The sequence below is a fragment of the Crocodylus porosus genome, unplaced genomic scaffold (assembly GCF_001723895.1).
Source record: "Crocodylus porosus isolate Cpor-Errol unplaced genomic scaffold, CroPor_comp1, whole genome shotgun sequence".
Taxonomy (NCBI): Eukaryota; Metazoa; Chordata; order Crocodylia; family Crocodylidae; genus Crocodylus; species Crocodylus porosus.
This window is the reverse complement of record NW_017728922.1, coordinates 4,703,597-4,730,641: the sequence shown is the minus strand read 5'-3', so window position 1 is coordinate 4,730,641 and position 27,045 is coordinate 4,703,597. Positions and strand designations below refer to the sequence as shown.

Sequence of the window (27,045 nt, the reverse complement as noted above, 5' to 3'; positions counted from 1 at the left end):
GGCAGAGGGGCGTGGCCAGGCCGCGGGACCGCCCCCCAGCCCGAGGCAGTTTCCCAGCATGCGCCGCGCCCCTCATAGGTGGGCCTGACTCCTCGCGCGGGTCAGGCCCAGCTTCCGTACGCGCGGTGTCGGGAGCCCCGCCGCGTAAAAGATGCGCCTCGTTTCCAGCCCCGCCCCGCCCCAGCAGGGAGCCGCGCTCGGCCCTTCCTGGCCCAGCTGTCGCGGGACACCGCCTCTGGGGGCGGGGTCGAGCAGAAGCCGGCCGAGTTGCCCCGCCCCGGCTCGGAGCCGGCAGGAAGCGGCACCCGGAGCCCGCGGGGAGCAGCCGACGCCCGGCTCCGCCTGCCGGCCCCATGGCCCCTGAGTCGCGGGCCGCGGCGCTGCGCAGCGCCGGCAACGAGCAGTTCCGCAGCGGGCAGTACGGGCAGGCGGCCGCGCTCTACAGCCGCGCGCTGGCTCTGCTCGAGGCAGCAGGTAGGGGCGAGAGGAGGGCCCGGCTCGCCCTCTGCCTCCCGCCGAGCCCGGGGCAGGCAAGGGACCCCTCCGCGGGGCTGTGAGCCCCCGCCCCCAGCGCCGGGGTGAAGCAGCCTCCTCCCCGCGCGTTCCTGCGGGTTGCGGCCCGCTGGCCCGTCCATTCTCCCGGGGCGCCCCAGGGCGGGGCGCGGCAGAGCTGCTACAGCAGGGCCCCTCGCAGCAGCGCGGCTCTGTCGACTCCTCCCCGCCTTCGGTGACCCAGTTTAAAAATAGTGCCGCGTGGTGGAGGGCAGCCAGCGGGTGATCTGCTCCCATAACTGCTGAGGTAACACGCGTTTGGCCGGCTGGACCCGCCGGGAGCAGCAGCCCTCTTGCCACCGCACGGGTTGTTGCCTTATATGCACGGTCCAGGCTCCTTGGCCTCTTGTCGCCTCAGATCAAGCGCAGTCCTACGCTTGCTTGGCGGGAAATACCATGATCACTAGGCCTGTGCAAAGCCGCTGGTATTCGCTTTGGATTTGGCCGATTTGGGGGACAGTGACTCGATTCAGAGTTTTGAATCACTGTCCCGATTCGATTCGGCCAAATCTGATTCAGAGATTCGGCAGCAGCCAAATCTCCGAATCAGCCAGGCCAGGCCCATCGCCCACCCCTGTCCCAGGCAGCAATGGCTGCCCCAGCTCCCAGCACTGGTAAAAATAAATAAATAAAAAGCCCTGGATCACCAGGTGTTGCCAGGTGGGGGGTGATCCCTGCTGCCCCACGCTGCATGGGGGGGCTCTGCATGCTCCCCCGACCATCCTCCCTCGCTCCCCCAGCCCCCCCCCCCACCATATGTGCACTGCACAGGCCAGCTCTGGCCCTTTAAGGAAAAAAAAAAATGGAAAAAACCCTGTGACTTGCTGCTCCTGCTGGCAGGGGGCGATCCCCACATCACGTGGAGGGTTCTGCATGAGACCCCCAAGGCTGCTGTAGGAATGGTGAGTCTCTGGGGCTTTTCTCCGTTTTTTTGTTTTTTGTTTTTTTTTAAAAGGGCTGGAGCTGGCCCAGGTGGGGCATCTGTGCGGGGGTGGGGTGTTGGGTGGCTTGTGCAGAGCCCCCCTATGGGGCAGTAGGGGGCAGCAGGTTTGGACCCCCTGCTCGGGAGCACCCAGTGAGCACTGGGGCTCTTTTAAGTACTAGGCACTGGGGTGGGCAGGAGTAGCTGTGGGGAGAGTGGGGGGGGCTGGCAGGGGTCCCCCCCCATGGTCCCCTCCCTCAGCCCTCCTGCCCCTAGTACTTCCCAGTTCCGAGTCAACTGCAGCTCCCTGCTGCAGCCACTTGGGACTGCCCAAATCATCAGAGCTTTCCAAATCTTTTCCAAAGATTCAGAGAGCTTTGACTCAATTCAGACCTTTAAATTGGTCCCCTGATTTGATTTGAATTCTGAGATTTGGCCGCTGAGTCGGGCCAAATCCCCGAATTGAATCACCACCCAAAGCTTCACACAACCCTAACGATCACCATGGTGGCTTCCTAGTTGCACCTGGGTAAGATCATTCTGCTGGCATGGAATAGTACCTGCATAGGTAATGCATAGTTAACCCTGGCTTTATGCCCACTTTATAGAAATGGAAGACTCCTCCCTAGCTTGCTCCTGGGGCCTTATGGCTAAGGGCAAGCAAAACTTGGGGGCATCCAAACTCTGTGCTTGCGCCTGCAAGTAGGATGCCCACCAAAGGATTTGGGAACATCTGAAGCCTCAGATGAGGGGAGAGGATGTTTGCCAGTAGTAGGGCCACGTATGGTTCTGGGCTGACTCTCGGATTTGGAATTTGTTTTGGCAAATTTGGCTTGGAATTATAAATGTTCAGAAAATTATAAATTTGGCTTGGAATTATAAAAATTATAAAAAAAAATTAGAAAATTATAATAATAATATGGCCCCACAGCACAATGTAAATCCAGATGTGACTGCCAATGTCCGAAACTCGTTCCATCATAAAGTTGCTAGGGGCTTTTCTTTTTAAATCTTCTACAGGCTCAGGTGTTCTGCTGCTGAATGCTGTCACTACCAGCTGCAGCAATGGAAAAGACAGAATTATGAACTGGGAAACTAGAGGCTGGGATCTTCTGAACTCTTAAGCCTAGATCTGATCCACATCGAGATGATCATTGTTTGCTTCTTTGGGGAGACTGACAATTAAGTACCTCATGCTCTGAAGATGAAAGATGAGCTTTACTGCTGGTACTGATCAGTAACTTTAGCAGTTAAGCTTCCAAATGGCTCTCTTGAGCCATACTTCAGCATCTGTGAGATCCATCGTATTTTTAGTACCCCTTTTCTGTTGTAAGTAGAAACATCTAATACAGGAATTGGCCATGGCATGCACTGAATGTATTGTTCCACATTTCCCACCTTGAATTTGTCTTCTGTTTTTGTTTCGGCTCCTAGAGGAGAAGGATGCTGAGGAAATGAGTGTCCTCCATTCAAATCGAGCTGCCTGCTATCTGAAGGATGGGAATTGTAGCCTCTGTGTTAAGGACTGTACTGTGTAAGTAACTGTTACCCAGTTAAAAACCTAAACTGTGTTTTTGTTGTGAATGAAATAAGATAGTGTGGGTCCTTCATTTAAGACTATTTGGAGGAAGAGTTAAGCACCTTTAGGGAACCACATAGCAGCCTCTGTTCCCAAACACTGGCATTGGTCAACCACCCATAGCAAAACACATATGGGTGAAGGATTTTGCCTGGCCTTTTGTAGTTGTTGCCATTTAAATGGGGAGGAGGAGATGTCACATTCATTTGCTTGAGCAAGCTTCTCTTCCTTGCTGATCATGCATACATTACTTTTATTTTTTAATTTTTTAATACTGTCGAATTGTCCTTCCATTCCCTACTCACTGCTGCAGGATCATTCCTTACCTAAACCTTTCCACAGCTCTACATCTTTAGTTGTTCTGCAGCACAGCTGAACTGCAGCCTGTGTCCATAGCCCCTGTCCCAGCATACTTATCTGCTTTTGGTTTGGTTTATTCTGAGAAAAAAGTGACTGTCACTGGGAGGTGGAATTAATATCTTTCTTCCTCTGTCCCCTGGCTACAACTGCACACCTGAGAGATGCAGAAATTCCCCACTTACTCCTGCAGAATCGTTCCCTGCCAAGCTAATATTTCTAAGGTGCAATTCTATACTTTCAAGATTGCCTTTAAAACTTAGTCATGAAAAGCTGATACCTGACAAACCCCTAGTCCATCAAGCACACCAATCTTCTCCTCTCTGCTGGACTTAACTCAGGTGGCCCAGTGACCTCTCTTGCTTCCTTCCCTGATACAGTGCACTGGACCTTGTTCCTTTTGGAATCAAACCTCTGTTGAGGCGGGCAGCAGCCTATGAGGCTCTTGAGAGATACCAGCTAGCCTATGTGGACTACAAGACTGTATTGCAGATTGACTGCACTGTACAGGCTGCACATGATGGCGTCAACAGGTAACTTCTAAGTTTATACTGTTACACAAGCCAAAATGGAGGCTTGACAATACAGGGAGCAGCCTGGGTCACTCAGCCCTGCTTTTAGGATGGTTGCCCATGGACAGGTTGGGTGACTTTAGGTCCTGGTTAAATAGCAGAAACCCATTCATCTTCTACCCCTACACTGTGAATTCTTTAGTGTTAGTGTTGTTTGCTGTCAGCCCTGCAGCTCTCTGTGCCGTTTATGCTACTTCCCCCTTTCCTCTAGCTGGCAAATGATACACTTGACTGTTCACACTTTCAAGTATTTTGCACACTGTTTATTCTTGAGCAGCTAATGAATGATAAGTGGTCATGATTCAATATGTGCCCCCTCCCCATTCTACTAGGATAAATATGAGTAAATATGACTGCAGTAGGCTTGACTCGACAGGTTCCATGGTTAATGACAAGTACCTAAACCTTTCTACAGCTCTACATCCTCATTTGTTCTGCAGTACACTCCACAGCCCCAATCCCAGCATATGTTCCTGCTTTTGGTTTTGTTTCTGCTGAGAAAAAAAAGTCCTCTTTCTGAAATCTGGTTAGTAGGAAGAGCCTCTCTCAGCTTTGCATAAGGAGGCGGATGTGAGATGTGGGGACAAATTCCACAGTACTTAAGTTGCCAAAAGATGTCTTGAACAAGGAGAATGAGATGATTCTGTAAAACAAACTTCTCTCTGTAAGCATCTTGTGAAATGTGAAGGAGGGAATAGGGTTAGATTAGAAATTGTTCCAGTCAAGCAATCTTATTAAGCATCCTTTCTGAATGGCAGGTACAGATGTCCTGTACTTACTTCCCTATTTCGTTCTTCTCATGAAGATACATAGCCTCATGATTCAGGAATAGGGCAATGGGAGATCTGGGTTCCAGTCCTGTTCCTGACTTAGGTGTCTTGTCCAAGGTCACAAATCAACTCCTTGACTTTTCCCATATGTAAAATGGTGTTTCTCATGTGCTCAGCAACAGCACTTGGATACATCAGTGTGTTCTGTCCGTAGATCGCTTTGCTGTAGGACAGAGTTCTTAGGGAGAAGTCAGGCTTCCCTGGAATGACTTGGGTATCAGCTCTCTAGTTGTGCTGACTCCTGTAGTAGCAGGCATGACTGCATACTTAATTAAATGTTTGAACTACTCAAATGGCAGTCACTAAAAAGAAGCAACTCTATTAAAGTCCCATTCTTCCAGCTGAATCTCACACGCGGGGCTGGATGCACAGCAGTGCTAGTAACTCTTGGTAAGTGGTTAGTTAAGAGGCCTGCTGGTAGACTACAGGCCTGTTCTCAGCAGAGTTAGTAGCTGCACAATCTGTATCTGTTTGCAGAATGACAAAAGCTCTATTGGAGAAGGATGGCCCTGAGTGGCGCCAGAAGCTCCCACGAATCCCTTCAGTTCCTGTTTCTGCTCAGAGAAGATGGGACTTTCCTCGTGCAGAAAGCCAAGAGGCTGCCCTGAGAACCAAACTAACTGAGACTGCATCTCTAGGAAAAGAGGGTGAGCACTTTGCTGTTCAGATGGCCGTTAGAGTTGTGATGCCAAGAGGAGACCATACACAGATGGGGTCTGTCCAGGGCTCACTTGACCCTAGGATGGAGCTCTGTGAGAGGAATCAGGTTTCCTACAGTGCCTTACTTTGTTGTACTTAACGGTGAAGTTAGTTAATGATGCTGATTCCTGTAGTAATAAATGAGACTCCCAAGCTCTTTGTTTCACATAGTACTGTGTTCTCTTCAACACATCTTCCAGTGCCTACAGCTGCTGCCATTGAAAGAGCAAAAACTTTGAAGGAAGAAGGAAATGAACTTGTGCGGAAAGGAAACCATAAGAAAGCTATTGAAAAGTACAGAGAGAGTCTCAAACTAAACCAGGAATCTTCTACTTATACCAACAGGTAACATTCAGGCAGAACAATGGACCTTTGCACTTTGGGGTGCATCCTAAAGCTATCATCATAACTCTTAATCAACTAGGGCCAAATCCTGTTATCAGACGCTCAACCAGCCTCTGTTTAAATGAATGGAAACAGCATGTTTTTAACATATGAGCAGTGCTCTTAGACTAGACTAGAGAGGATTCTGCATGTTTGAGAGAGACAGGACAGATGCATTTTCTTTTTGTAAGAGACTGGTTTTTTAGATGAAGGTCCCTTTCTTTTTCAAAGTGGCCATGTGGAGCCCACATGGAAATTCTTGACTTGAAACCATTAGGGGTTTTTTCCTTTTAACCCTTTATCAGCTAAGAACACCCTGTTTTGGTGATGTCTGCTGCCCTGCTGACTACAAATAACTGGACAGACATATCTAAGACCTTTACCACATGTGGGACACTGAAGACAGTTGCAGTGTACAGAGAATCTGTTAAGAGAATACACATAGAAAACTTTAATTTTAGGACTTCTTAAAGCTAGGAATCGTAAGCTATTCTTGAAAAAACTATTAATTTATTGTTGTTAAGAGAATATATTTTTCTCCCTTTTTAACCAAAGCATATTTTAAACTTGAGAGTAAGATCCCTCCACTTTTTAGTATCTGTTTCTCTGTATTAGTTTTATTAAAAGGCAGTTTCTGATTAGGAGAGGGCAAGATGGGGGTCTTTTGATGGGTGTACGCCCTGCAGAGAGACAGATGGCATTCCTAACCTGATTCTGAAAGTGCCTGCTAATCTTTGTGTAGTCAAGGTCACCTTTCTCTAGCAACTCTTTCCAAGAAAGCCTGATTACAATTGATTGTAAGTGCCCAAATAGGAATTGTTGCACATGGATCCAGACCTCTAACCTCCATTATCTGTATTCCAGAGCTCTTTGTTACCTGTCTCTGAAGCAATACAAGGAAACAATCCAAGACTGCACAGAAGCTCTGAAGTTAGATGCTAGGAATATTAAGGCATTCTACAGACGTGCTCAGGCATTTAAGGAATTAAAGGTAACTATATTAATAGAGCGTGGTACTATTTTTAGGGTAAGAACAAATACCTAGTCATGTTCAACCAGAAAACTGAGTTTTGACTCTATAACAGTAGAAGTAAAACTAAAGATTTGTATCTGTGGAATAATAATTCTGCTATCTGATTAGACTAAGCTTTGGTATGTGGTGAGGGGATAACTGCTCATTTCACTGGCTGGCTGCTGCTTGGATGTTTTCATTAGCTTCAGACCTTTTGACATCCTCAGTTGCTTGGTAAGTGTCTGGAAATACCAAGGTACAGGTTGATTGGATTACTGAAGATGACTGTAGATATAACACCCAGCTAATCATTATGGGATTTATAATATGCTTAATGCCACTTTATAGGAGCTGCTGTAACTGATGAAATTCTGCAACATTAGAACATCTGAAACCAAAGGAAGGCTAATGCAGTTGTTTCACATCCACCTAAACTACTAAAGTGATTTGCCTTTTTACTCCCTAGTTTAAGTATGTTAAAAAACATCCTATCAACCCTTAGGATAAGTACATGTGAATTAACATGGGCTGTAACAGGTCCAGTTGAATGGCTTTTGCCCAGTAGAGGCACTTCAGTGTGTGAGCCTTAAAGGTCTACAAACATACCTGTTTTTTCAATGCAATTTTGTTTTGCTCCTAGGATTACAAGTCAAGTATTGCTGATGTTAGCAGCCTTCTGAAAATTGAACCAAAGAACACAGCTGCACAGAAGCTACTGAAAGAACTGAACAGAGTTTAATATAACACAGGAAGTATAGAATTAGTCTGTTTTATGCTGCAGAAGATGGGCTTTCCTTTTAATAGTTACAGGGACCAATCTTAATGCAGGAGTAGCACTGAAAGATGCCCCTAAGACTTGCTGAGGATCAACTGGTTCTCTGCCACTTGGTTAAATGTATATTGGAAGATGCATACCATCTATGCCAAAACAGATTATTTCCCTGTAAGATCATTAAGTTTTAAATGACCCTCTCTCTCTCTCTCTGAGAGTTGCAGGCTACTTTCCTAAACCTAGGATATTTCCTCATAATAAAAGTTAGTCTGTAAAGAGTCTTGTAGGGCTGTTGCTTCTCTTGCTTTTACCAGAGTGGGGGATATTTTCAATAGCTGTAAGATGAGTTTTGTCAATACACAAACAGGTGATACAAAGCTGCTATGCTTACTGCCTCTGGTTATTTCAGCAAGCCACTTGGAAGGGTTGACAGTAGAGGAACAAAAGGCAGGGCCTCCTCAGCAGGCAGCAGACTTACTACAATCTAACCTGACACCTGATTACTACTAAAGTCGCATCTGGTGCATTTCCTGGCTTAGCTGATGCCTGCTGGCCTCTACTTAAACTTGTGCTGTTCACAGCAACTCATGGCATTTACCTCATAAAGCAGCCATCAAGCACTGCAATAGCCTTGTTGCTGTATTTGTGGGTTGTCTTCAATGCACTGCTCAAGTTTGGATTTTAGCTGCTACTTTGAGGTTTCACAACTTCTTCCTCTCTAAAGTTTAGCTTGTTTTGTGCCTTTCTGACCAGCTGCTATTAAGAATTTGACAGGGAATAGGGGTACAGGAGTATCCTACATGAGGCCTGTACTGTAAAAAAAAAACTACCTTGCAGCTTCCGACCTATATGCATGTTATGCTGTTTGATTCTTCCCATGTGGTACTGGCAGCAACGACATAGATGATGGATTAAAGATAACTATTCTGGACTGGTGATGGAGTTGTCTTAAGTAGGTAGGATTTGTTTGGCAATGTACTGTATAAACAATACAACTTTCATTAAAACCCAAACTATTTCAAAATTGTCTATTTTTATTGTAACTGTGCACTTTATGTTCTCACTGCATAGCAGATTGGGACTGAGACAGTGAAATCTTCCATCACAGAATAAAATAATGGTAACATTCTTGACATAAAAAGCACTATTTTATTCATTTGCCTGATTACGCAGAGCCATGGTCTGAAATCCATCATTTATACAACAATGAAAATACTGCCAAAGTTCTAGCTCATGCCCAGCCTATTGAAGACAGTTATATTAGTTAACAAGTAAAGCTTTGCAGCTGTATAGTGTTTAGTACCAAGATTACCAAACTAGAGAAAGGTGAGACGCATTAAACAGAAATTGTTTTATTTATATCAGAATATATACAGAATGTACAGATGTAATGTAAACTATAGCTGGGTATCTTCAACTGTAGTCCTAAACCTTTGCTGGGTCAGTGTGGAATTATCACTTCTTCTCAGATAGAGTCAGGGTTTGGGTTCTGTTTATCACTACTTGGACTACATTCAGGAATTAGAAAATACTCTTGTAAGGCTGGAATAGTATTGGCATAGACATCACAGCCTTCACATAGAGCAGCTCCTGCTATCCCATCATAGCTGTAAGCAGAGATCTGTGCATTTCACAGTGCTGCTGTATTTTCTCTCATTTTAAAATAATTTCTCAACCTTATGTTTGAGGTTCCCTGCAGTCATGTGCCATCATACATACAGTCTGAAAGAACAGCTCCAAAAGGTGCGAGACCTGTGGCTGCATAACCAAAGTATTGGAGACTCTGCCACCATACTGCAGAACATCAGAATCTGGTTTTGTTTCTATGCACTGCTGGGTCCTGGTTGGGCTGAAAGCCAGAGAGGAAAATAAGAGTCCATGGTTCCTCTGCTTTACATGGAGCCCAACAGCTAGTGCTTAGGGATCAAAGAGTTTAGACTGAGTAGCTGGACTTCCTCAGTAGCAAAACAGCACTAAGGCTAAAGGAATTAAAGTGCTGAAGCTGGTGACATTCTCCCCCCTTCCTCACTACACACTGCAGGAGAAATCTGAGCCAAGCTACCTGAACAGCTTTGGAAAAGAGGCCTAGGAAGCAGAATTAGGTCAACAAACAAACACTCCCACACACTGCCACCATTACTCAGAAGCATTCACTGAGGACTTGTGTCAGTGTTTCCAGCTGAGCCATGTGGAAGAGCAAAGTAAAATGCTATCACTGCACTTTACAGCATGTGGCCACTAACTGTGGCCTAATTAATATAGGACCATCACTTAGGTATGCTGCCCAGTGCCCACCTTGTATTTCAGTATGGAAATATTTATATAAAAACTAGTTCCTGGGATGGAAGGGGATTGGGGGGGGAAAAGGAGGCAGGAGAGAAAAAGCAAATGATCAAGAAGCTGCCACTCTACTTTCCTGCCCCCCCAATCAAATTCATGTTACAGGCCAGGCTTCAGTCTGTGTTCATCTCTTAATCCTAGTCTTTTCACTCCTAATAGAATTTTTCCAGCTCCACCATTATAGTAGTCTCTCTCCAAATACCCCTGCACTATCCAACTATGCAAGTACTGCAAATTACTCCAGCTGAGCCTGCACCTGTGATCTCTTACAGCCAAAGTCAAGAATATTAAAGGAACATCAGTGCTACAGTTAAATACTCAGGAAATGCCACAGTTCAGGAGGCCTAGGCAACCTTAATACAGTCCCTTATTTATCAGTTTACAAATATCAGTCATATTTTTTCCTATAGGCAAAATTCAGCTTGAGGCAGATGCCAAACATTTTAGAATTTCAAATGACTGGTTTTCAGAAAGTTTTAGCTATCAAACACATGGTCTTAGATGCAACCTTCCTTATAGGCTACCAGCTATGCATATAAGGCTTCCTGGCATGAGTTTGCTTGCATGATTGCAACTACACATAAAGCAGAGGTCTTCATTGGAGCCATCTGCAATGATAGGTCTATGGCCTAACTACCAGGCCTAGCTAGCTTACTACCTGGTAAAATAGAGTGGGATAACATTTTCCATTCCAACAGAAAATCCATAGCAACAAATACAATTGTGTTGTCCATTCACATACTTCAGTTAGGTCTCTCTCAAGTTCCTTGCTTAACACCTGCAAAACTGGCTACTTTGCTCCTCTCCCCACTTAATCTTAAGTTTCTTTTTAACATAAATACATGAGAGCCATTACAGAACCTTAAGGTAATCTCTTGCTAGCTCTGTACATTGACTATTCACTCTATTTTCTGTCCCCTAGTAAGTTCTCAGGCCTCCAACTCCATTCTTGACCCTCTGCAGCATAAGAATAATCTTTGTGACTGATACTTGGACAGCAAGTTTTGCAGATGAAGCAGTATTTTTTTTTTTAAAGAAAGACAGTGACTAGTACAAGGTGAGGGTGGAAAAAGCAACTCTTTATCGTGTCAACTACAAGAACAAATAAAATTACAGAACCCAGTGAACTTAGTAAAAATGGTGAATTGTCAGTACTTGTCACCTCCTGAAATGCTACAACTGAACCAATTGTGTTTCTCTCCTCACCATTAAAGAGGAGAGTTTTCCATTCTATTGCATATTCCCCATGTTACATTTTCACAACATGCTCCCAGCTGCTAGGGTTGCAAGAAGAGAGCTCACATGGGCAACTGTTACACAAGTGCAGTTCATTTCTGGGGAAAAAAAAATCATTTTGGAAAGTTTTTAAATGCACCAAGAAAAAGTAATGCAATAGGATTGGGCCTTAATGCAAGTCAGAGTCACTGTACATAGAACACACGCTTCAGCTGGACATGGTGATACACAAGGTTGCTGTTTTTTCTTCAGAGACAGGCATTGCTCAGAGCAGAGCAGAGCACGTCTTTCATAGTTCACTCTTCTACAAAAAACAAATTGTAAACATATTAGAAGTAGAAACACAATCCAAGTCAGTCTGGGATTCACAGATCAATGCCAAATCCAGATTAAGTGACCTGTGATAGCAAGAAAATGATGCGAAAGGTGCTCTCAGAATGGGAACCCTTTACAGGTCCGGACGCTTACTTTTTACAATTGATCAGGAAGGTTGGAAGCTTCTACTCAAGGTGTAATTGGGAGGGAGCACCAGCACTGCCACTGACTCCATGCTTCTACAAGGATTACTGTGGTCCATAAGTGGTGGTCCAAGAAGCCCAAATAAATGCTTCTCTCTAGACCCCATTCACCATTATAGAGCTTTCAATCTGAAGTTTGATAAGGGACCATGGTGAACCATAAAAATGTCTGAGGATAGACAGTATCCATGGCTCCAAAAAGGTTGGAAACCATGGTGTTAAACAATCCACAATAACACTGGTGGGGAGGCTTCAGGGCTGATCACATCAAATCCCATTAAAACTGGTTTCAATATCTGCTTGCCCCTATGTAATTGGGCAGAAGTCACTTATTCATTTCTCAGTGATAAACTGCTCAGACTCTGGAAGACAGTAGACAGCATTTGTTCAAGTGGGTCCAAGAAAATTCTCTCCAGGCCAGATTGGTTGACCTTCAATACCCTCCTGAAAAAACACACTTAAGCCAGAAATCACTCCACTAGGTAGCCTGGTCTCATTTTACACAAGGTTAGAGTCTATGTACCCCTCCCCACCTACCTGCATCTCACTGAAGGAATGTGGCAGTGCCACTCTTATGCGTCGACTCAGTAGCTTGGTGTGCTTGGAGCACTGCAACCGCTTCCTCAATCTCACAAAACAAAACAAAAGGTAGAGACTTTAGTCAGTCTGATATCGGCAGCTCTCTGCACAAGTAACATGATATCCGAGGCTCCTAACTGGATCCCAGTATAGATGCTTTTTCAAGAAATGAATGAGTTATCAGAGTTGCTATATTATAACAGTGGCCCTGGATTAGGTTAATTTTATTCAAAAACTCCACTGTCTTCTGATCCAGAAAGTCTTTCAGATACTGGGCAATTCTGCAATATGCCAAAGCATATAACTTGGGGTGGGGGGTATTCCCTCCACTAACTTGTGTGGGATGTGGGCTTTCTGTACTATAATAACTGCTATCAGGATATTTGTCCCAGAAGCTTCTGATGATTTACTTTACAAGGAACAGTTCAGCCTCTTCTTCATATAGCCCTGCACAACTGGCCACATTCACTGTGGGGCTTTTTGCCTTCTTCAGAAGCACTACTTAGGTACCAAGAGTCCAGACTCCTTTGTAGCTGAGCCAGTAGTCTGATTCCACCTGGCAAAGGCAAGCTGCCTGTTTTAAAAAGGGAAATGGCACAAGCAAATAATATTATTTTTAATAATATTCTGTCACTACTGGAAGCAGGAATAAAACTGATCAGTTCTCAGTGGGTCTAAGCAGCCAAGCATGAGGAAAAGCAGATTCTGCGCAGAGACAGCATTTTAATGTCTGGACATTTAGAAGAGAGGTCATTCCTCAGAGCTTACACGTGTCAGATAACAGTGGATCCTTCATCAGCCTGAGAGATTTAGCATGTTCACTATTGTCCAGGCTCCTTTAAGAACTCCCTCTTACAGGAGGTACTGTACAGGACACGTGAAGGCTCAGAGCATAGACCCAGACCTATGGCTTCTGACATGCATGAAAAGAAACTGCTCACAGCAGGATCTACTGCCTCAAAGTATGTTGCTCAGTGACAGCTAACGAAGTCACCAGGATTGTATATTATTGCCAAGTGATTTGGGGGATAAAGACTGGGAAGATGCTGCTTTTGACTCCCTAGTACAAACAGGTCCCTACAGAATCTCCAGGAATCCAAATCTTTGTGAACAAGAACCTTATAAACCAGCACCAGTTCTGTAATCCCCAAACAGAGATCACAGTAGCGAAAGAATAGTCATTTTCTGGCAAGAAAGTTGCCTCTATCAGGAAGAATCAGACCATCCTGTGCCCATCTCCTATCTAAACAGTTGGAGCCCTTCTGCTTGCTGTGCTTTGCTAAAAAGCCAGCAGCCAATTTTCTACAAGCAGGCTCTGTTCAGGTGACCTCCAACTGTCTGAGAACAAAATGAACCAACAGCCATTCGTGCTTCGTTTGTCAGACTAAAATGAGCTGGAAGAGCTGGGGATGTCAGTCAGGATTGATGGGCAGGGAGGGCCAGACCAGCGCCTACCCACACTCTTCTTTAGTTAGTGAGTCAGGGAATTAAGGGTTTCAAATATTAAAAAAGCTTTGCACACACCATATCTCAGTCTCTTAGGCCAAACAGTCAGACAGGCTAGTCTGCATCTTCCTCCTCCGAACACACCTGTGCTCTCCTTACTATGGGACATCCCATTCCTGCAAGCCACGTGCTGGATCTGGGTCCCAGCTTTTCCCAATCCCTCATTTATCTGCCTGTCAGCTTTGCCAGCTCCTGGAAACACCAGTCCTATGTGCCAAGTCCAACTCCATGCACCTTTTCCCTGCAAAAAGGACTACAAACCAACAATCTCTTTATACAAGTAGTAAGCTAAACTATTACCCCTTCTTCTCTGCTTTTGTTCACATAGAATTGTATCTTCACTAGAGGGCTTTTTTTCTTTAACCTTTAGTTAGCTAGTTTCTAAATGATTAGCACATTTAAGCCACTTGCGAGCACTGGCTTGGGACTCTCTTCACTGGTTTGATAAGTATTCTGAGCTAAATGATGGGACAGTATCCTAGGGCAAGGACACTCAGAAAGGACAAGTCATTGCTGACCTTGCTCCGTCTCAATTCCAGCCTGTTTCTGCAACACAGAATCATAGAAAATTAGGGTTGGAAGGGATGTCAGGAAGGCATTGAGTCCACCCCCCTGCTCAAAGCAGGACCATCTCCAACTTGATCATTCCAGCCAAGGCTTTGTCAGGCTGGGCCTTAAAAACCTCCAAGGATGGAGATTCCACCACCTCTCTGGTAACCCGTTCCAGTGCTTCACCATCCTCCAAGGGAGAAAGTTTTTGCTAATATCTAATCTAAACCTCCCTGCTGCAACTTGAGACCATTACTTTTTGTTCTATCATCTTCCACCACTGAAAACAATCTAGCTCCATCCTCTTTGGAAACACCCTTGTCTTCTGTTCTACAGATTAAATAAGCCTAGTTCCCTCAGTCTCTCCTCATAAGTTATGTCCCCCAGTCCCATAACCATTTTCATTGCCTTCCACGGAACTCTCTCCAACTTTTCTGCATCCTTTCTGTAGTGGGGGCTCAAAACTGGACATAGTACTCCAGATGTGGCCTCACCAGTGCTGAATAGAGGGGAATAATTACTTTCCTCAATCTGCCCCAGCTTCTGCCAGTGCAGCCCAGTATGCTGTTAGCCTTCTTGGCAACAAGGGCACAACATCCTCTCAAAGTATTTTTTTCCCCTTGAAAAACACCTCTGCTCTCAACTTCAAAAGAGCTGCTCCACCCTCTCCTTTCTCCATTGCTATGGGGAGGCAGGGGAAGGGGCAGCACAATTACTCGTGCCATGCATTTAATTTTGGGTCATTTCTGCTTCCTCTCTTCCCACCCTCCTCTTAGGACACTACTGCTTGCTTTTGTCTACAGCAGGCATTTACCGCGCTGGCCCATCCTCCTGCCCTGTAACTTCTCTGCGCACACGTTCACATGTAGACTGCCGACGCATCATACCTTGGAGCGGAGGGATTCTGGCGATTCCAGCAGCAGCAGCAGCTCGGAATTATCAATCTCTAGCAGCATCCCTGTGATCTTCCCAGCAAGCGAGGTATGCATTGCATGAATGAGGGGATAGAGGCGTTCACCTGCTCACATTAACATCAACAGCAACTTTATATATTAGGGAAAACTCCCAAGTGATATCAAATCATTTAGATTTGTCAACAACCTCTTCCCCATTATGTTCCTCCTCCCCCAGCTAGGACTTCCAGCCCTGACCTCTCAGTATAGAGGCAGCCTGGGTGAAACATCTCTTTTTCCCCCACCTCCCATTCTGTTATACAAAACTGACATTTTCCTGTTCATTAAATAACAGGTGAGAGAATCTGGGATGGAAACAATGGCTTAAGCTAGGCAGGAGCTGTGTGGGCTACTCCCCTACCGCTCTTCCATCTCAACTTGCAACACCTGCTGCTATTTCAAGGCTGAAGTCCCCACACAGAGAGCTGTACCAAAGCACCTCAGTCCTGAACACAGCATGTGCCTACCAACAGTTTTTCCATTCCTTGACCAGGGACTGCAAATCTCTCTTCCCCCCACCCCCCGAAGACTGAAGCTGCTGGCTGAAATCAGATAGTGGCAGCCACCTGTTGCTGCTGGCCTGTATTGAGTGCTACTAGCAGTGAGGTAGGGAGGACAGTCCATTTTAGACCCATGAGGAAGGGCTCCCCCAGCGGGAAGCATGGGAAAACATATTTGTTTGTAAAGGCACAGATTGAGGGGGTGGGGGCTCACTGGCATATCGACCTCTGTGGAGGGAGGAAGGACTGGGCTCTGCTTCATTACATATTGGCCTGGGCAGGGTACCCTTGGCAAATGCACAACCCAGGGAAGGCACAGCAAGGCAAGTCTCCGTCACCAAGTTCTTAGTGCTTAATAGACATTCAGAACTAACATCTCTGCCCAGCGCATGCTCCTGTGGCACATACCAGCTGCTCAATCAGCAGGAAGTCCTAGGTGCTACATGAAACCCAAGCCCATTAGCAAAGTCCTGTGCCTGTGAGACAGTCTGGGTGAGGTCTAGTTGACTGACAGGACCCAAACCTTCAAGGAAAGGGATTTTTTTTTTTTTTTTTTTTTAAACGAAAAACCCAAAAGCAGCAGCAAAGCAGAGTTTTGACTTCAGCAGACGCTGAACAACTGCCCCTGCAGCAACCTGGCAATATGGAGCTCTACATGGCATTCAATGCTCACTGGATTTCCTTTCAGTTGGGCCTCTATCCATGACCCATGGCACAATGCCCATTGGTGACATGTTCTCATGCATGAGACAGCCACTGCCTAGCTTTGGCACCCCATAATGGAAGCTATTCCACAAAGGACTGGGGTGGGAGGAGCAGCACTAGCTTGCATTGTGCCAAGATATTAGAGCTTGCTCTGTGCACATTGGCTAGAGAACCAGAAGCAGTAAAACTGCAGTAGCATGGCAGTGTTCCCCAGATAATTAGCTATATTGTACAGATATACCTTTAGATTTTCCTTGGCACATGCAAGCCTAAACGTCCTGCAGGCCTCTCATGCACAAACACAACGTGCAACTCCAGCCAGTTACAGCTGGAATTGCTTCCGCAAGTTAATGCCTGCCTCTTGGAGGAATAAACCTGTAAGGCTACATTGGCACTTACCTATCATTTGCTTCTGCTCCTGAGGAGGGGCTGCAGCCAACATAGATGCAGTCAGTGGCTCCTGCCCCTGGACATGAACGGCAGGTTCTCCACCCTATGCAACACACAAGGAACAGGACTGGTCAGAAGAGGTGGGGAACAAGACTTAGAGTGAGCAGGGTGCACCAGAGAGGTCTTAGAAACAAAGATTCTGGAAAGGAGGACACATCCCAGTCACTGGCCTCAGCAATTACAGAACCCTTTTAACCGGGGAAATCTCAATCCTTAAGCATCCTGCCAAGAAGTCAAACCAGGGCTGAATTCAGGTAAGCTGGAAAACTAGGTATACCATAGTCCTGCCACCTACGGTGCTCTCTGACCTTTCCCAATCCCTTTCCCCTTCCCTAGAGATGGAGCGGGGGGTAGGGGTTAAGAGTTCCTCTTCTACCCTACCAGGGGCAGAGACCCCTTTGAGAGGATGGCAGCAGGTGGCACCCATTATTTACCCCAACAGCCAAAGTGTATCATCTCAGTGGGAGGATAGGGGACTGAACCTGCTGTACTCTTGTGCTATACACCTCTCTGCTGCAAAGGTACGGGCAACACCCTCGAGCACCCCTGAACAGTGGGTTTCCGTATTAACACTCCACTGCATAAGGCAATTCATACATCCCAGAGCTACTGTTTCAGAATCTGACCTTGCCACAATGGTTATATTTGGTTCGTGCTTTCCAGATTCCCTTCTGGTACCACAGGAAGAGCCTTTCCATTCTCAGAAAAAGTTATCCAATTCCTAATTTGCTACCAGCATTAAGAACCAACTCTGGTAAGTGACAGATTTCTAACAGTTTTTCATCAGGCAGGTGATAAGGCAGGAAATCACAGTTCTGGGAGAATCTGCAAGCTTCAGGAGTGAGACTGAATCCTCTCTCCTCCTCCTGACGGGAGACCTCTGCATCAGGGCTGGTTGAGTGTTTCAGATCATGGGATCTGCACATGAGGCCTGGCCTCCACCAAGTGCACAGGACTTAGCAGGCAGTGCTCCACACTGATTCAAGTAGCCTGGCTGAGGGAGGCAGGATGCAGCACTGCACATCTAGGCACTTGGAGTCACACCAGTGTCATGGTTACAGCAGACTGCAGTGCTCTGTGGCCTGTATCTCAGATCTTCCTCCTTTAACAGCCCCAAGCATACACCATGAGAGAAACAGTCCATCCTTCCTGCATCTTCAGGAATTCCAGCAGCTTCATGCGTCTCATTAAGTTCAAATGGAAACAACACAAGACCTGCCAGATCCTCCAAGAGCTCAGGAAACCGGGGCTGTTTTTGGAATGCCATCATTCAGCCTTCTATTCAATGTTTCTGTCCCTATGACTACAGCAAATTGCTGAGTCCTGAGAGCACCACATCTGGGATACGAGCATGTGAACCACCTACCTGCTGTACTGGCATAGGCATCACACTTCCCACTGGCTGGATGTTCCGCACCGCGGAGGAGTATTTGTACTGTGAAGTGCTCCGGGGCAGGGAAGCTGTGGGGAGCGCTCGAGTGCTGACTGTCTGGGTCCCTATGTTAGCTGAAACAGAGACAAAAGGGTCTGCAAGGAAGAGTCATCTCACCATCTGCTTGTACACACCGAACAGCTTGGTGGTAGCACTTTCTGCAGGACAGCAAGAATATTCCCCTCACAGGTTCAAAGCAATCTGCATCTTAGAGAAGAGAACATGAAGACAAAAGACTCATCCGGTAATTCAAGGAGGTCAAATTCACCTCATACCACGGGCTGGGTGCAGCCCACTGGGCTCCTTGCAGGCCAGATCCAGCCTGGGGCATCTGGTGCCTCCAATCTGGGGCACGCAGCAGCAGCAGCAGCTCTGACTCTGGCCAGGGGTACACGGCAGCTCAGGGCTCACAGTGGTGTCACTGACTCCAGCCCAGGGCATGTGGTGGCTCTGGCTCTGGCCCAAGGGCTCAAAGTGGTACCAGCTCTGACATGAGGCAGTGGCAGAGCCAACAGAGGAGAAACAGGAAGCATGAGTCAAGCAACTGTTTACCGCAGTGGTGGTAATGGGCCAACTAGCTACAGAGCAACTGGGGCTGTATCCTGCCACTAACCACCATGCCCACCGGGACCCAAAGGTTGTGGTCACTCCACTTGGCTGTGCCCCCAGCTTCTGCCACCAGGAGCCTGGCAGACCAGAGACAGCAGCTCTGAGGGCTGGATGCAGCCTGCTCTAATCAGTGGGTCACAAACAGATCCACCTATTCTCCTCTTAGAGAAGTCAGTCACGTTCAGCAACTGAAAGGAAGCACCGGAGCCCAGTATAAAGGGACTCGCCTAGACCCCGCTGAGTGCACTGACTAGGGTGGCCTGCTGTGAGAGCAACCAGGGACTGAGAGTAAAGGGAAGTGTTCTACGGGAGCATAACGCTGCCCTCCTCCACTGTTGGGCTGACTGCAGGAAGGAGGTGACAGCTGAGGAAAAAGTAAAAGAGATGAGAACAAGAACCACCAAGGGGCCCCAAACATGCCCTCCACACACCACATGTTACTGTGCTGCACCAATTTCATATGGGCTCCCATAATTCCCCCTGGGTGACATGGGAGCAGCTTCTCAATGCCTCCTGCTCTACCACTCATTGAAGAGGCGCTCCCTTCTCCTCAAGCAACCACTCAGCTTGCTGGCTCACAAGAATGGACTCCACAGAATCAAAGCATCTCCAGCACCAACTGCCTTTCGTTTCCTCCTCTCTTCAAGAACAGGAGATGCGAGTGCCAAATACAGAAGATGGGTCAAGCACCACAAGTGCCAAGGGAGGGAATCCAAATTTGAGCAATTTATACTTTTTTCTGGGAGCAGCAGCAGCAGCTGGTTCATTACATACACAAGGTGACCTCAAACATGCACCCTATTACCAAGGCACAACATCCTCCTGACCCATATTACCCACCTCCTACAACCTGGCCTCCTAACCTTGAGTGTGAAGGAGTCTAACTTAGTGCCACCCCTGTACTGAGGGCTGAAGAGAAGAGAGGAGACCAGCAAGAAAAGTAGCCAAGAGTCCTGCTTACAAATCACCTCTGGATCCAGCTGTAGGCTGCTCCAGTTTCCTCCACCATGTCTCTTATGCCGACAAAGAATGACAAGGTAAACTAACTGAACTGACAAGCGACCAAACTTCTCTCCCAGGAAGCTGAGTGAGTATCTTTTGACCTGAATACTTATGGTGAAAGGTCAGCTCATGTCAAAGCCCCACTTCCAGGTCCTGCAGAAGTCAGAATAGGAGGTCAGCAGGTGAGTAGGGAAGGGATGAACAAGATGCAGTCAAGCAGGCAACACACAGTTGAGTCAATCCTGGGAGCAGTCAAGCAATCAGATACAAAGGCAGAATATACACATAAGCAAGGACTCCATGTGACTGTTTTAATGTCTATATAGTGTACACAGCATCCAGCAGGACTAAGCAGTATCAACATCCTGTTGTGCTAGGCACTGTCCCATAGATATCTATCTTCCCTGAAAACTATAAATCAATTATCTGCTCAGACTGCTCAAGTCTATTTGGGATGGAGAGCATCATTTGGGATAGAGGACACTTTACTACTGCAATGCAAACTCTTTAAAGCTGATCTCCACCAACCCTCCAACAGGAAAGAAAGAGAGGGAAAGAGTTTCAAGTTCTCCTCCAGCACCACAAATAGACTGCTCTTCACAGAAGCAGAGGGAGCGCAAGTAGCAAATGCCCTCATCACCATGCCCTCACTATAGCAACTCCCACATCCGTTCTTCCTCAGCTTACCCACTCTCTGGGTCTGTGGTGACACTCGGGGCACTTGGGTTGAGGCCTGCCTCATGGTGCTGATGTTGGACAACAGGCGCCTGGGTGGAGCTGTGGTCCTCAGGATCGGGGTAGCTGATGGGAAGGCTGCAGGGAATGACCACTTTGTATTAGAAAACACTTCCTGAAAGTACAGGTGCAGAAGAAAATGATCAAGAACAGTCACTGTTGAAAGAGGGAGGCCTTTGCTTTGCCACTGAGTAAGTGCCAAGAGCTTCCCCCTCATTACCTACAGGTGCCCCACAAACCAGAAGTGCCACACAGCTCTCCAAGCCAGGCTTGAATTGAGTGAGCCTTCAAACCTTAAACCTATGCCAATACCAGAGAACCAGAGGGAAAACACAGAATGACAAGCAGCCACCAAAGTGCACTCCTGCTCCCCACACACAAGTTGTTCACAGGGAGAGACAGATAGACTCACTCACGGGGAGGCCTGGAGGGCTGTGCACTCCAGCGAGCAGCAGGACGGACTGAAGCAACTGGGCTGGGACTGTAGAAAGTAGCTCTGGTTTGTGGCTATGAGGGGAGAACATGTTATCCAGAGTGATTTGCAAGCCAGAGTTACTGCATCAGAATCCATAGCAGTGACAGACCACAAAATGGGAAAGTAGGCCCAAGTCTTTGAAATGTTGGTGGTGTAAGTGTTCCAGGGATCTCTACAAACTAATACATGCACCCCAGCACTCTTGGCATTTATACTGCACCTAAAACACAGACCCATTTCTGCTCCTTCCCCTTCACTCCTGTTCCCTATATCCTTTTCAGCTTCCTTACTCATCTCCTCCCACTCACTCTGCATCTTCTACAACACCCCAGCACATGACCTCAGTCCTCCTCCTAATCCAACCAGCAGATCCCTTCTCCACATTCAGAACCCTGCCTGGACCAATTCTTGGAGGTCTTCCAACCGTAACCCATCTCCCACCCCTGAGAAAGATACTCAGGTTCAGGAGCTGTGCATACCAGCTAAAATTTAAAATCAAGGCATACCTATTTAGGCACTTAGGGCATCTTTACATGTGCTCTGGGGTGGGGGTCAGAGGGCACTTTAATTAGACCAGCTCTCAGGAGTTGCTCTAAATTAACGTGCCTGCAGAGTCTTGTATACTCATCATTCCACACTTCAAAACGGCAGCAGGGGTGCTTTAACTAAAGCTTGTTTGACGAGATTTAAAGTGCCTCCGCCACCATTTTGAAGCATGAGTATGCTGAATACATGATACCAAAGCTGCTGGAGTGTGCCAACTTAGGTTATATTAATTGAGTCTGCTCTGATGCATTCTAATTAGAATGCACTGGAGTAGGTGTTGGGCTCGTGTACAGGTGCCCCTAAATATGTGGCCTAATTTTCAAAAGCATTGACGATGCACCTGCTATCAGGATTTCTAAAAGTCATACCACCTATTTAGCCATCTGCCTATGGACTTCAGAGCCAGCTTTGAAAGTCTTGTTCATACTCTGCACTGTCACATGGGCACTACCAAGAAGCTAGTTTCTGTCCTACTGTGCATATGTCGCAATATACTAGAGGGCCCAGAGGATATTCAATGAATAATACAGACTAACAGAGTAGACAAGAGCCAGATGCAGCACGGCACAGAGGTCTCACATCTTTGTCACATGACCAGGACAGATTCTAGTGGTACCCCGTTGTCAGATTTGGGTTTTGTGGTGGTGAAAGGACAAGTGCTCAGACTGCAGCATCACTCAGAATGGCTTCATTAGCTCTGACATTTCCAGACTTAAGATTTTTTTGGCTGTTACCACCAGAACCCAAAAATAAACTGTTTTTCTCCACTTGTTGTTAGTTCAGGAGTTTGCATGTACACACCCCTGCCATGCGAAAGGCTTGGGGCTGCTCTGGCACTCCAACTCGGGCTTCCTGGCAGTCTGCTGAAAAGTTGCAGAAAGAGGGGTTAGTTGAACTCACCTGTGGGATGGGAGGCAGGAAGTACCCTGTAGGTGGCTGGAAGGAGCCAAGGAGAGGGCCAGGCAGGGTCCGCATGGTAGCCAACCTCTGCATATACTGGTTGGTAAGAATTGCTTTCCTTTCTTCCTTCCTTTGAGCAAGGGCAACATACAAAGGCTTGGTGCTGACAATCCGCCCATTCATTTCTGTCACGGCCTTGGTAGCCTCTTCTGGGGAGGAAAAACATACAAAGCCAAACCCTTTGCTGTGTCCACCTTCTGTCATCACCTATAATTAGATTAGAACAACACAACTGAGTCCACTGAATGCCATGCATCCCACATTCATAATCACACAGGGCCATCAAAGGTGGGCATGCAAACAGGTAGAGGACTGGCGGGATGGGCAGAAGCCAGCCATCAAGAAAAATTGATGCTCTGACCTGGGTGCCTAGGGACTATATGCAGAATTGGTATTTTTTTCAGATCAGGCAGGAAGTAGGAGCCCTGAATTTTAATGCTATGCAACTGTAAATGACAATAGCTGAGGGTGACTTTCCACCTCAACTTAATACTAAATTTTAGGGTTACCAGGGACAGGCACATCAGACAGCTTGGCAGTAGTGCAACATGCTTCTCCATATGATATACATGGTGGGGTGGTAAGTGGGATGCACAGGAGCTGGGTTCATGACCCAATCACCCTGTACTAGCAACCACTGCAAAAGCAATGACAGAAGTGGAGAGAATCAGCACTGATCTGTTTAGATACTACACATACTAGTACAGTGGTTTTCAACTTGTTTTCATTTGCAGACTCCTAAAAAATTTTGAACGGAGGTGCAGAATATAAGCGTAGGTATTCACATACTTTTGATTGATCATAGTCATCTTTCATGGACCCCTTAGACATAGTCTGCAGACCCTTAGGGGTCTGTGGACTACAAGTTGAAAACCACTATCCTAGTGGTATCAAGAATACTAATCAGACATCTGGGATTCATTCAGTCCCAGTCCAATGCCAACTAATGCAGTACTAAACCTAGGACTCATCAACAGCTTGCCTCATGAATAGGGATCTACTTAAAATCACAGTGAGAAAAAGGGGGTTTTGTGGCCTGTTCACAGAGCAGAGTTGATTATATGTGCATTTTGTGGCAGCTCCACCCCCTGGCACTGACTGGCAGAGAGGTGGAGGGGGAGAAGGGGCAAGGGGGCAACTGCCATCCTGTCTGATGCCCTTTGTGCCGTCCTGCCAGCCGGAGGCTTCCCCTCCCAGTACCATTTTATTTTTATCAAGTTTTTTTTGAGTTCATAGATAATTCCAGTTTTCGTGGTTTTTGCAAAATCTGTGAAACTGTGAATTGAGTAGGTCCCTACTTGTGATTTATAAAGGCTCCAAACAAATGCCATGCCCTACCTGAGAGCAGAGACTCGCAGCTGTCAAGTGAAACAGCCCCCACCAGCAACTGACAGGTTACAAGGTAACTAAATGTAAAGTGATGCCATTCCTATGAGCACAATGCTTCCCCCAGGCATGCACAACCTTCAGGGCAAACACAAGAACAACAGAACCCAGCAAGCCCCCCAGTTAATACTTCATACCATCTGAACTGCAAGGTGCCAGACTTTCACCTAGTTTTAAGAGCTCACATCTCTGAAGCTAACACTGGCTACACATCTTCATTTGCAGCGAAGACATGTCAGATCTGAACTGAAGGGGATGCACAAAACACTTCCAAAACTTGTACATCTTTTTAAAGGCTTGGTGCTGACATGAAAGAAAGGTGATTCTTGGTATTTGGTTCAGAATACAAAATACAAACATGCAGAACCATTTACTTCAGCTGTGCTGAATAAACAAAACTAACTCTCTAGGGGGGAGAAACTTTTAAAAACCCAGGTGGTAGCCTACATCCCTCACCTTGGCACTAGTAATGGTACCATATGGAGAGAACTCCTTCCGTAGTCGCTCATCATCGATACCATCGTCCAGGTTCTTCACATACAAGTTTACCCCCTAAAAACAAATAGGGCAACAGGTCAGTTTCCTCCTAAAGACACAATAGGCTTCTAAAAATTCAGGATGGCTTTACAGGGCCCACAATATACGTTACGCCATTAGGAACTCATTTTACTGTGCCATACAGATTTCTTCCATCTGTAGAAAAGCCTGGAGTGGTTTTGACTATTAATTGTTAATGCAAAATTCACCTTTTTTCTGGCTACGGAAAGAATTCTGGAGATACAGCAAAGTCCCTGATGCCCACAGTGCTTTAGGATGGGGCTAGCTGTGCATCTTCCTCACCTGAAGGTAAGACACACCCTGAAGGTGTTTATAACACAAACAGTCACTGGGAGCCCATCCTTTCTCTGATGGTTAGAGGTCTTTAACTGCCAGCCTTCAGTTTATTTGTGGCCAGTTTATATCCATTTCTTCTAATGCCAATATCACCCTTCAAGCTTCCCTGGTGTTTATAGACAGCATTTATGTCTACTGCAAAGCTTTGTTTTGCAAAGAACCTCATTTTACAATAGGACTTGATAAGCTTGTGAAGGGAATTATGGCGTAGTTGGTTTCAATAGCAATGGACCAGACTCATTCCCTTTCACTCCATCATATGCGTCTCTAACCTGGGATAGCCTCTGGAAGGATCCAGCTCCAGAGACTCAAATGCAATAGGATGCATCAAACAGCTGCAACAATTGAAGCCAACCCCTGCATGGGTATGAAAACTTGAGGTTGACTGGTAAACTCCCAAAATACATGACTGAAAAAAGAATACAGCAGACTGCAAAGAACAGCAAGGGGATTAGAAGAGGCATTTTTTCTAGCTCTCATAATAGCAGGAGATTTCCTGATCACAGAGGAGCAAAAACTCTTTATAGAACCTTAAAAGAAGGAAAGAAACTGCCTAAATGGGGTTGATTGGACATGCAACTGATTGGTGTTACCCTGGGTATGGAGGTCCGACCCACGTAGTAAGGAGGGAGACTTTCTTCCCTAGGATTGCTGCTAGAACCAGGTGGAGTTTTAAAGAGCACTGAGCAGAGGCCCACTGAAGCCTCGAAGCATTTAAGTAAGAGCCCAGAGGGAACAATTAGGCCAGTGCTTGACCCTTTTGGAAAAAAAAAAAAAAAAAAAAAGATAAAAAGGATCCCATTCCAAGTACCAGATGCCTGAAAGTTTCCCTCAGAGGCTGGGAGATCCAGCAGGGCCAAACACCATGCAGTTAGTCTTCTGGACAACCATGTCAGAGAGCAAAACAGGTAGCTAGCCTTGCAGCATAAGGCACAAAATGCTGCTGCTTACACCATTACCTGGTACCTGCTTGCTCTTTCCTGCTTGATCTGTTCAAATTTACGCTTCAGTTCACTCTGACGCTCCAGCCTCTTCTGAGCTCGGCCAACGTACACCATCCGGCCATTGATTTCCTTCCCATTCATGTCTGCCACAGCCTGCCAGAAAAAGGAGCCAAATCTAAGCACAGAGAGAAACAACAGTACCCACGCTTGTCACACACTTCCCAACAGCTATAGGGCTTCTCAAGGAGAAGTAGAAGCAGCTTTGCTTCCGAACATAGGTTACAGCATGGATCTCTCTTCTATTTTGCGCAGGGAAACCTTGGTCCCCCAGACACATATTGCTCCTCTGGGATTCAGTATTACCAAGAATTTACAGAACTTGTGTATTATGGACTCTTTCTTCCTGGAATATTAGCAGCTTTTCATGTTTCAACAGTTGATGCATGTCAGGCTCTTTACACTGATGAGCAGGTGCAATCAGACACCCCTGGTCCAATTAAATCTATAAAGCAGGGATCCACTTGCCTTCTGGGCTTCCTCGTGCTTCTCAAAATTGACAAACCCAAAGCCTTTTGAGTGGCCAGAATCATCCATCATAACTTTGACACTTAGCGTCTTTCCTGCAATAGAAGAGTGTTAGGCATGAGAACCGCTTGGGGTACAATGATAGTGTCCATGGAATCTCAGCTCACAACCTTAGCAAAATCACCAATGTCTACACTATCTCTTTGGCTAATGATCAGATGTCATTAGAAGAGAGCGAAGTAAGTGCAATGGCAGCAGCATACAAGATTCAGATATTTAGGCAATTCTTACACCTCTCCTACAGTTCTCGTTTGGTGCAAAAAGGGAGACAGGTGCATGTTGCAGGGGAGCCCTACCATTTACTCTACTCTTTAAAGCCAACAGGAGCATAACAATGGCAGAAGCAGCTGGGTACAGGCACCTAGCCAGTGCTGTGAAAAGGCTTGAGGGCAGTAGAGGAATGACAGAGCTGCAAGAATCCAGAAGGCACTCTCCAACAGCTAGCGCAGGAGCCTTGGGTTG

At 46.4% G+C, this 27,045-nt stretch overlaps 2 protein-coding genes across 6 annotated transcripts in view; one reads left to right on the top strand and one right to left on the bottom strand.

The window, feature by feature from the left end:
• Positions 1 to 263: 263 nt before the first annotated feature.
• On the top strand, positions 264 to 8,698 carry TOMM34 (translocase of outer mitochondrial membrane 34). The gene is made up of 7 exons (XM_019539634.1): positions 264 to 474; positions 2,909 to 3,008; positions 3,791 to 3,943; positions 5,290 to 5,459; positions 5,712 to 5,856; positions 6,760 to 6,886; positions 7,548 to 8,698. Exons 1-7 carry the CDS (start codon positions 354 to 356, stop codon positions 7,644 to 7,646), a joined length of 915 nt encoding a protein of 304 aa, XP_019395179.1. The 5' UTR covers positions 264 to 353; the 3' UTR covers positions 7,647 to 8,698.
• Positions 8,379 to 27,045, bottom strand: part of PABPC1L (poly(A) binding protein cytoplasmic 1 like) — a 30,367-nt gene continuing 11,700 nt past the window's right edge. For 2 of the 5 annotated variants that reach the window (XM_019539627.1, XM_019539628.1), the window contains exons 6-16: positions 26,524 to 26,618; positions 26,014 to 26,151; positions 24,617 to 24,712; positions 22,715 to 22,981; positions 21,210 to 21,300; positions 20,746 to 20,871; positions 18,382 to 18,521; positions 16,965 to 17,058; positions 15,295 to 15,425; positions 12,311 to 12,401; positions 8,379 to 11,559 (exon numbers count right to left, since the gene is read on the bottom strand). In XM_019539627.1, coding sequence (XP_019395172.1) covers positions 12,318 to 12,401; positions 15,295 to 15,425; positions 16,965 to 17,058; positions 18,382 to 18,521; positions 20,746 to 20,871; positions 21,210 to 21,300; positions 22,715 to 22,981; positions 24,617 to 24,712; positions 26,014 to 26,151; positions 26,524 to 26,618 — 1,262 coding nt within the window. In that variant the 3' untranslated portion in view covers positions 8,379 to 11,559; positions 12,311 to 12,317. Of the gene's footprint in view, positions 11,560 to 12,310; positions 12,402 to 15,294; positions 15,426 to 16,964; positions 17,059 to 18,381; positions 18,522 to 20,745; positions 20,872 to 21,209; positions 21,301 to 22,714; positions 22,982 to 24,616; positions 24,713 to 26,013; positions 26,152 to 26,523; positions 26,619 to 27,045 lie in introns of those variants that run through there. The other 3 variants (XM_019539629.1, XM_019539630.1, XM_019539631.1) reach the window with 3 other exon arrangements.

What these genes read in the sequence shown, in the direction of transcription:
- TOMM34 (XM_019539634.1), top strand. Translation starts at nt 354, where the DNA reads ATGGCCCCTGAGTCGCGGGCCGCGGCGCTGCGCAGCGCCGGCAACGAG. An exon ending in GCACATGATGGCGTCAACAG is followed by an intron (nt 3,944 to 5,289) that starts GTAACTTCTAAG and finishes ATCTGTTTGCAG; the next exon opens with AATGACAAAAGCTCTATTGG. An exon ending in TCTTCTACTTATACCAACAG is followed by an intron (nt 5,857 to 6,759) that starts GTAACATTCAGG and finishes TCTGTATTCCAG; the next exon opens with AGCTCTTTGTTACCTGTCTC.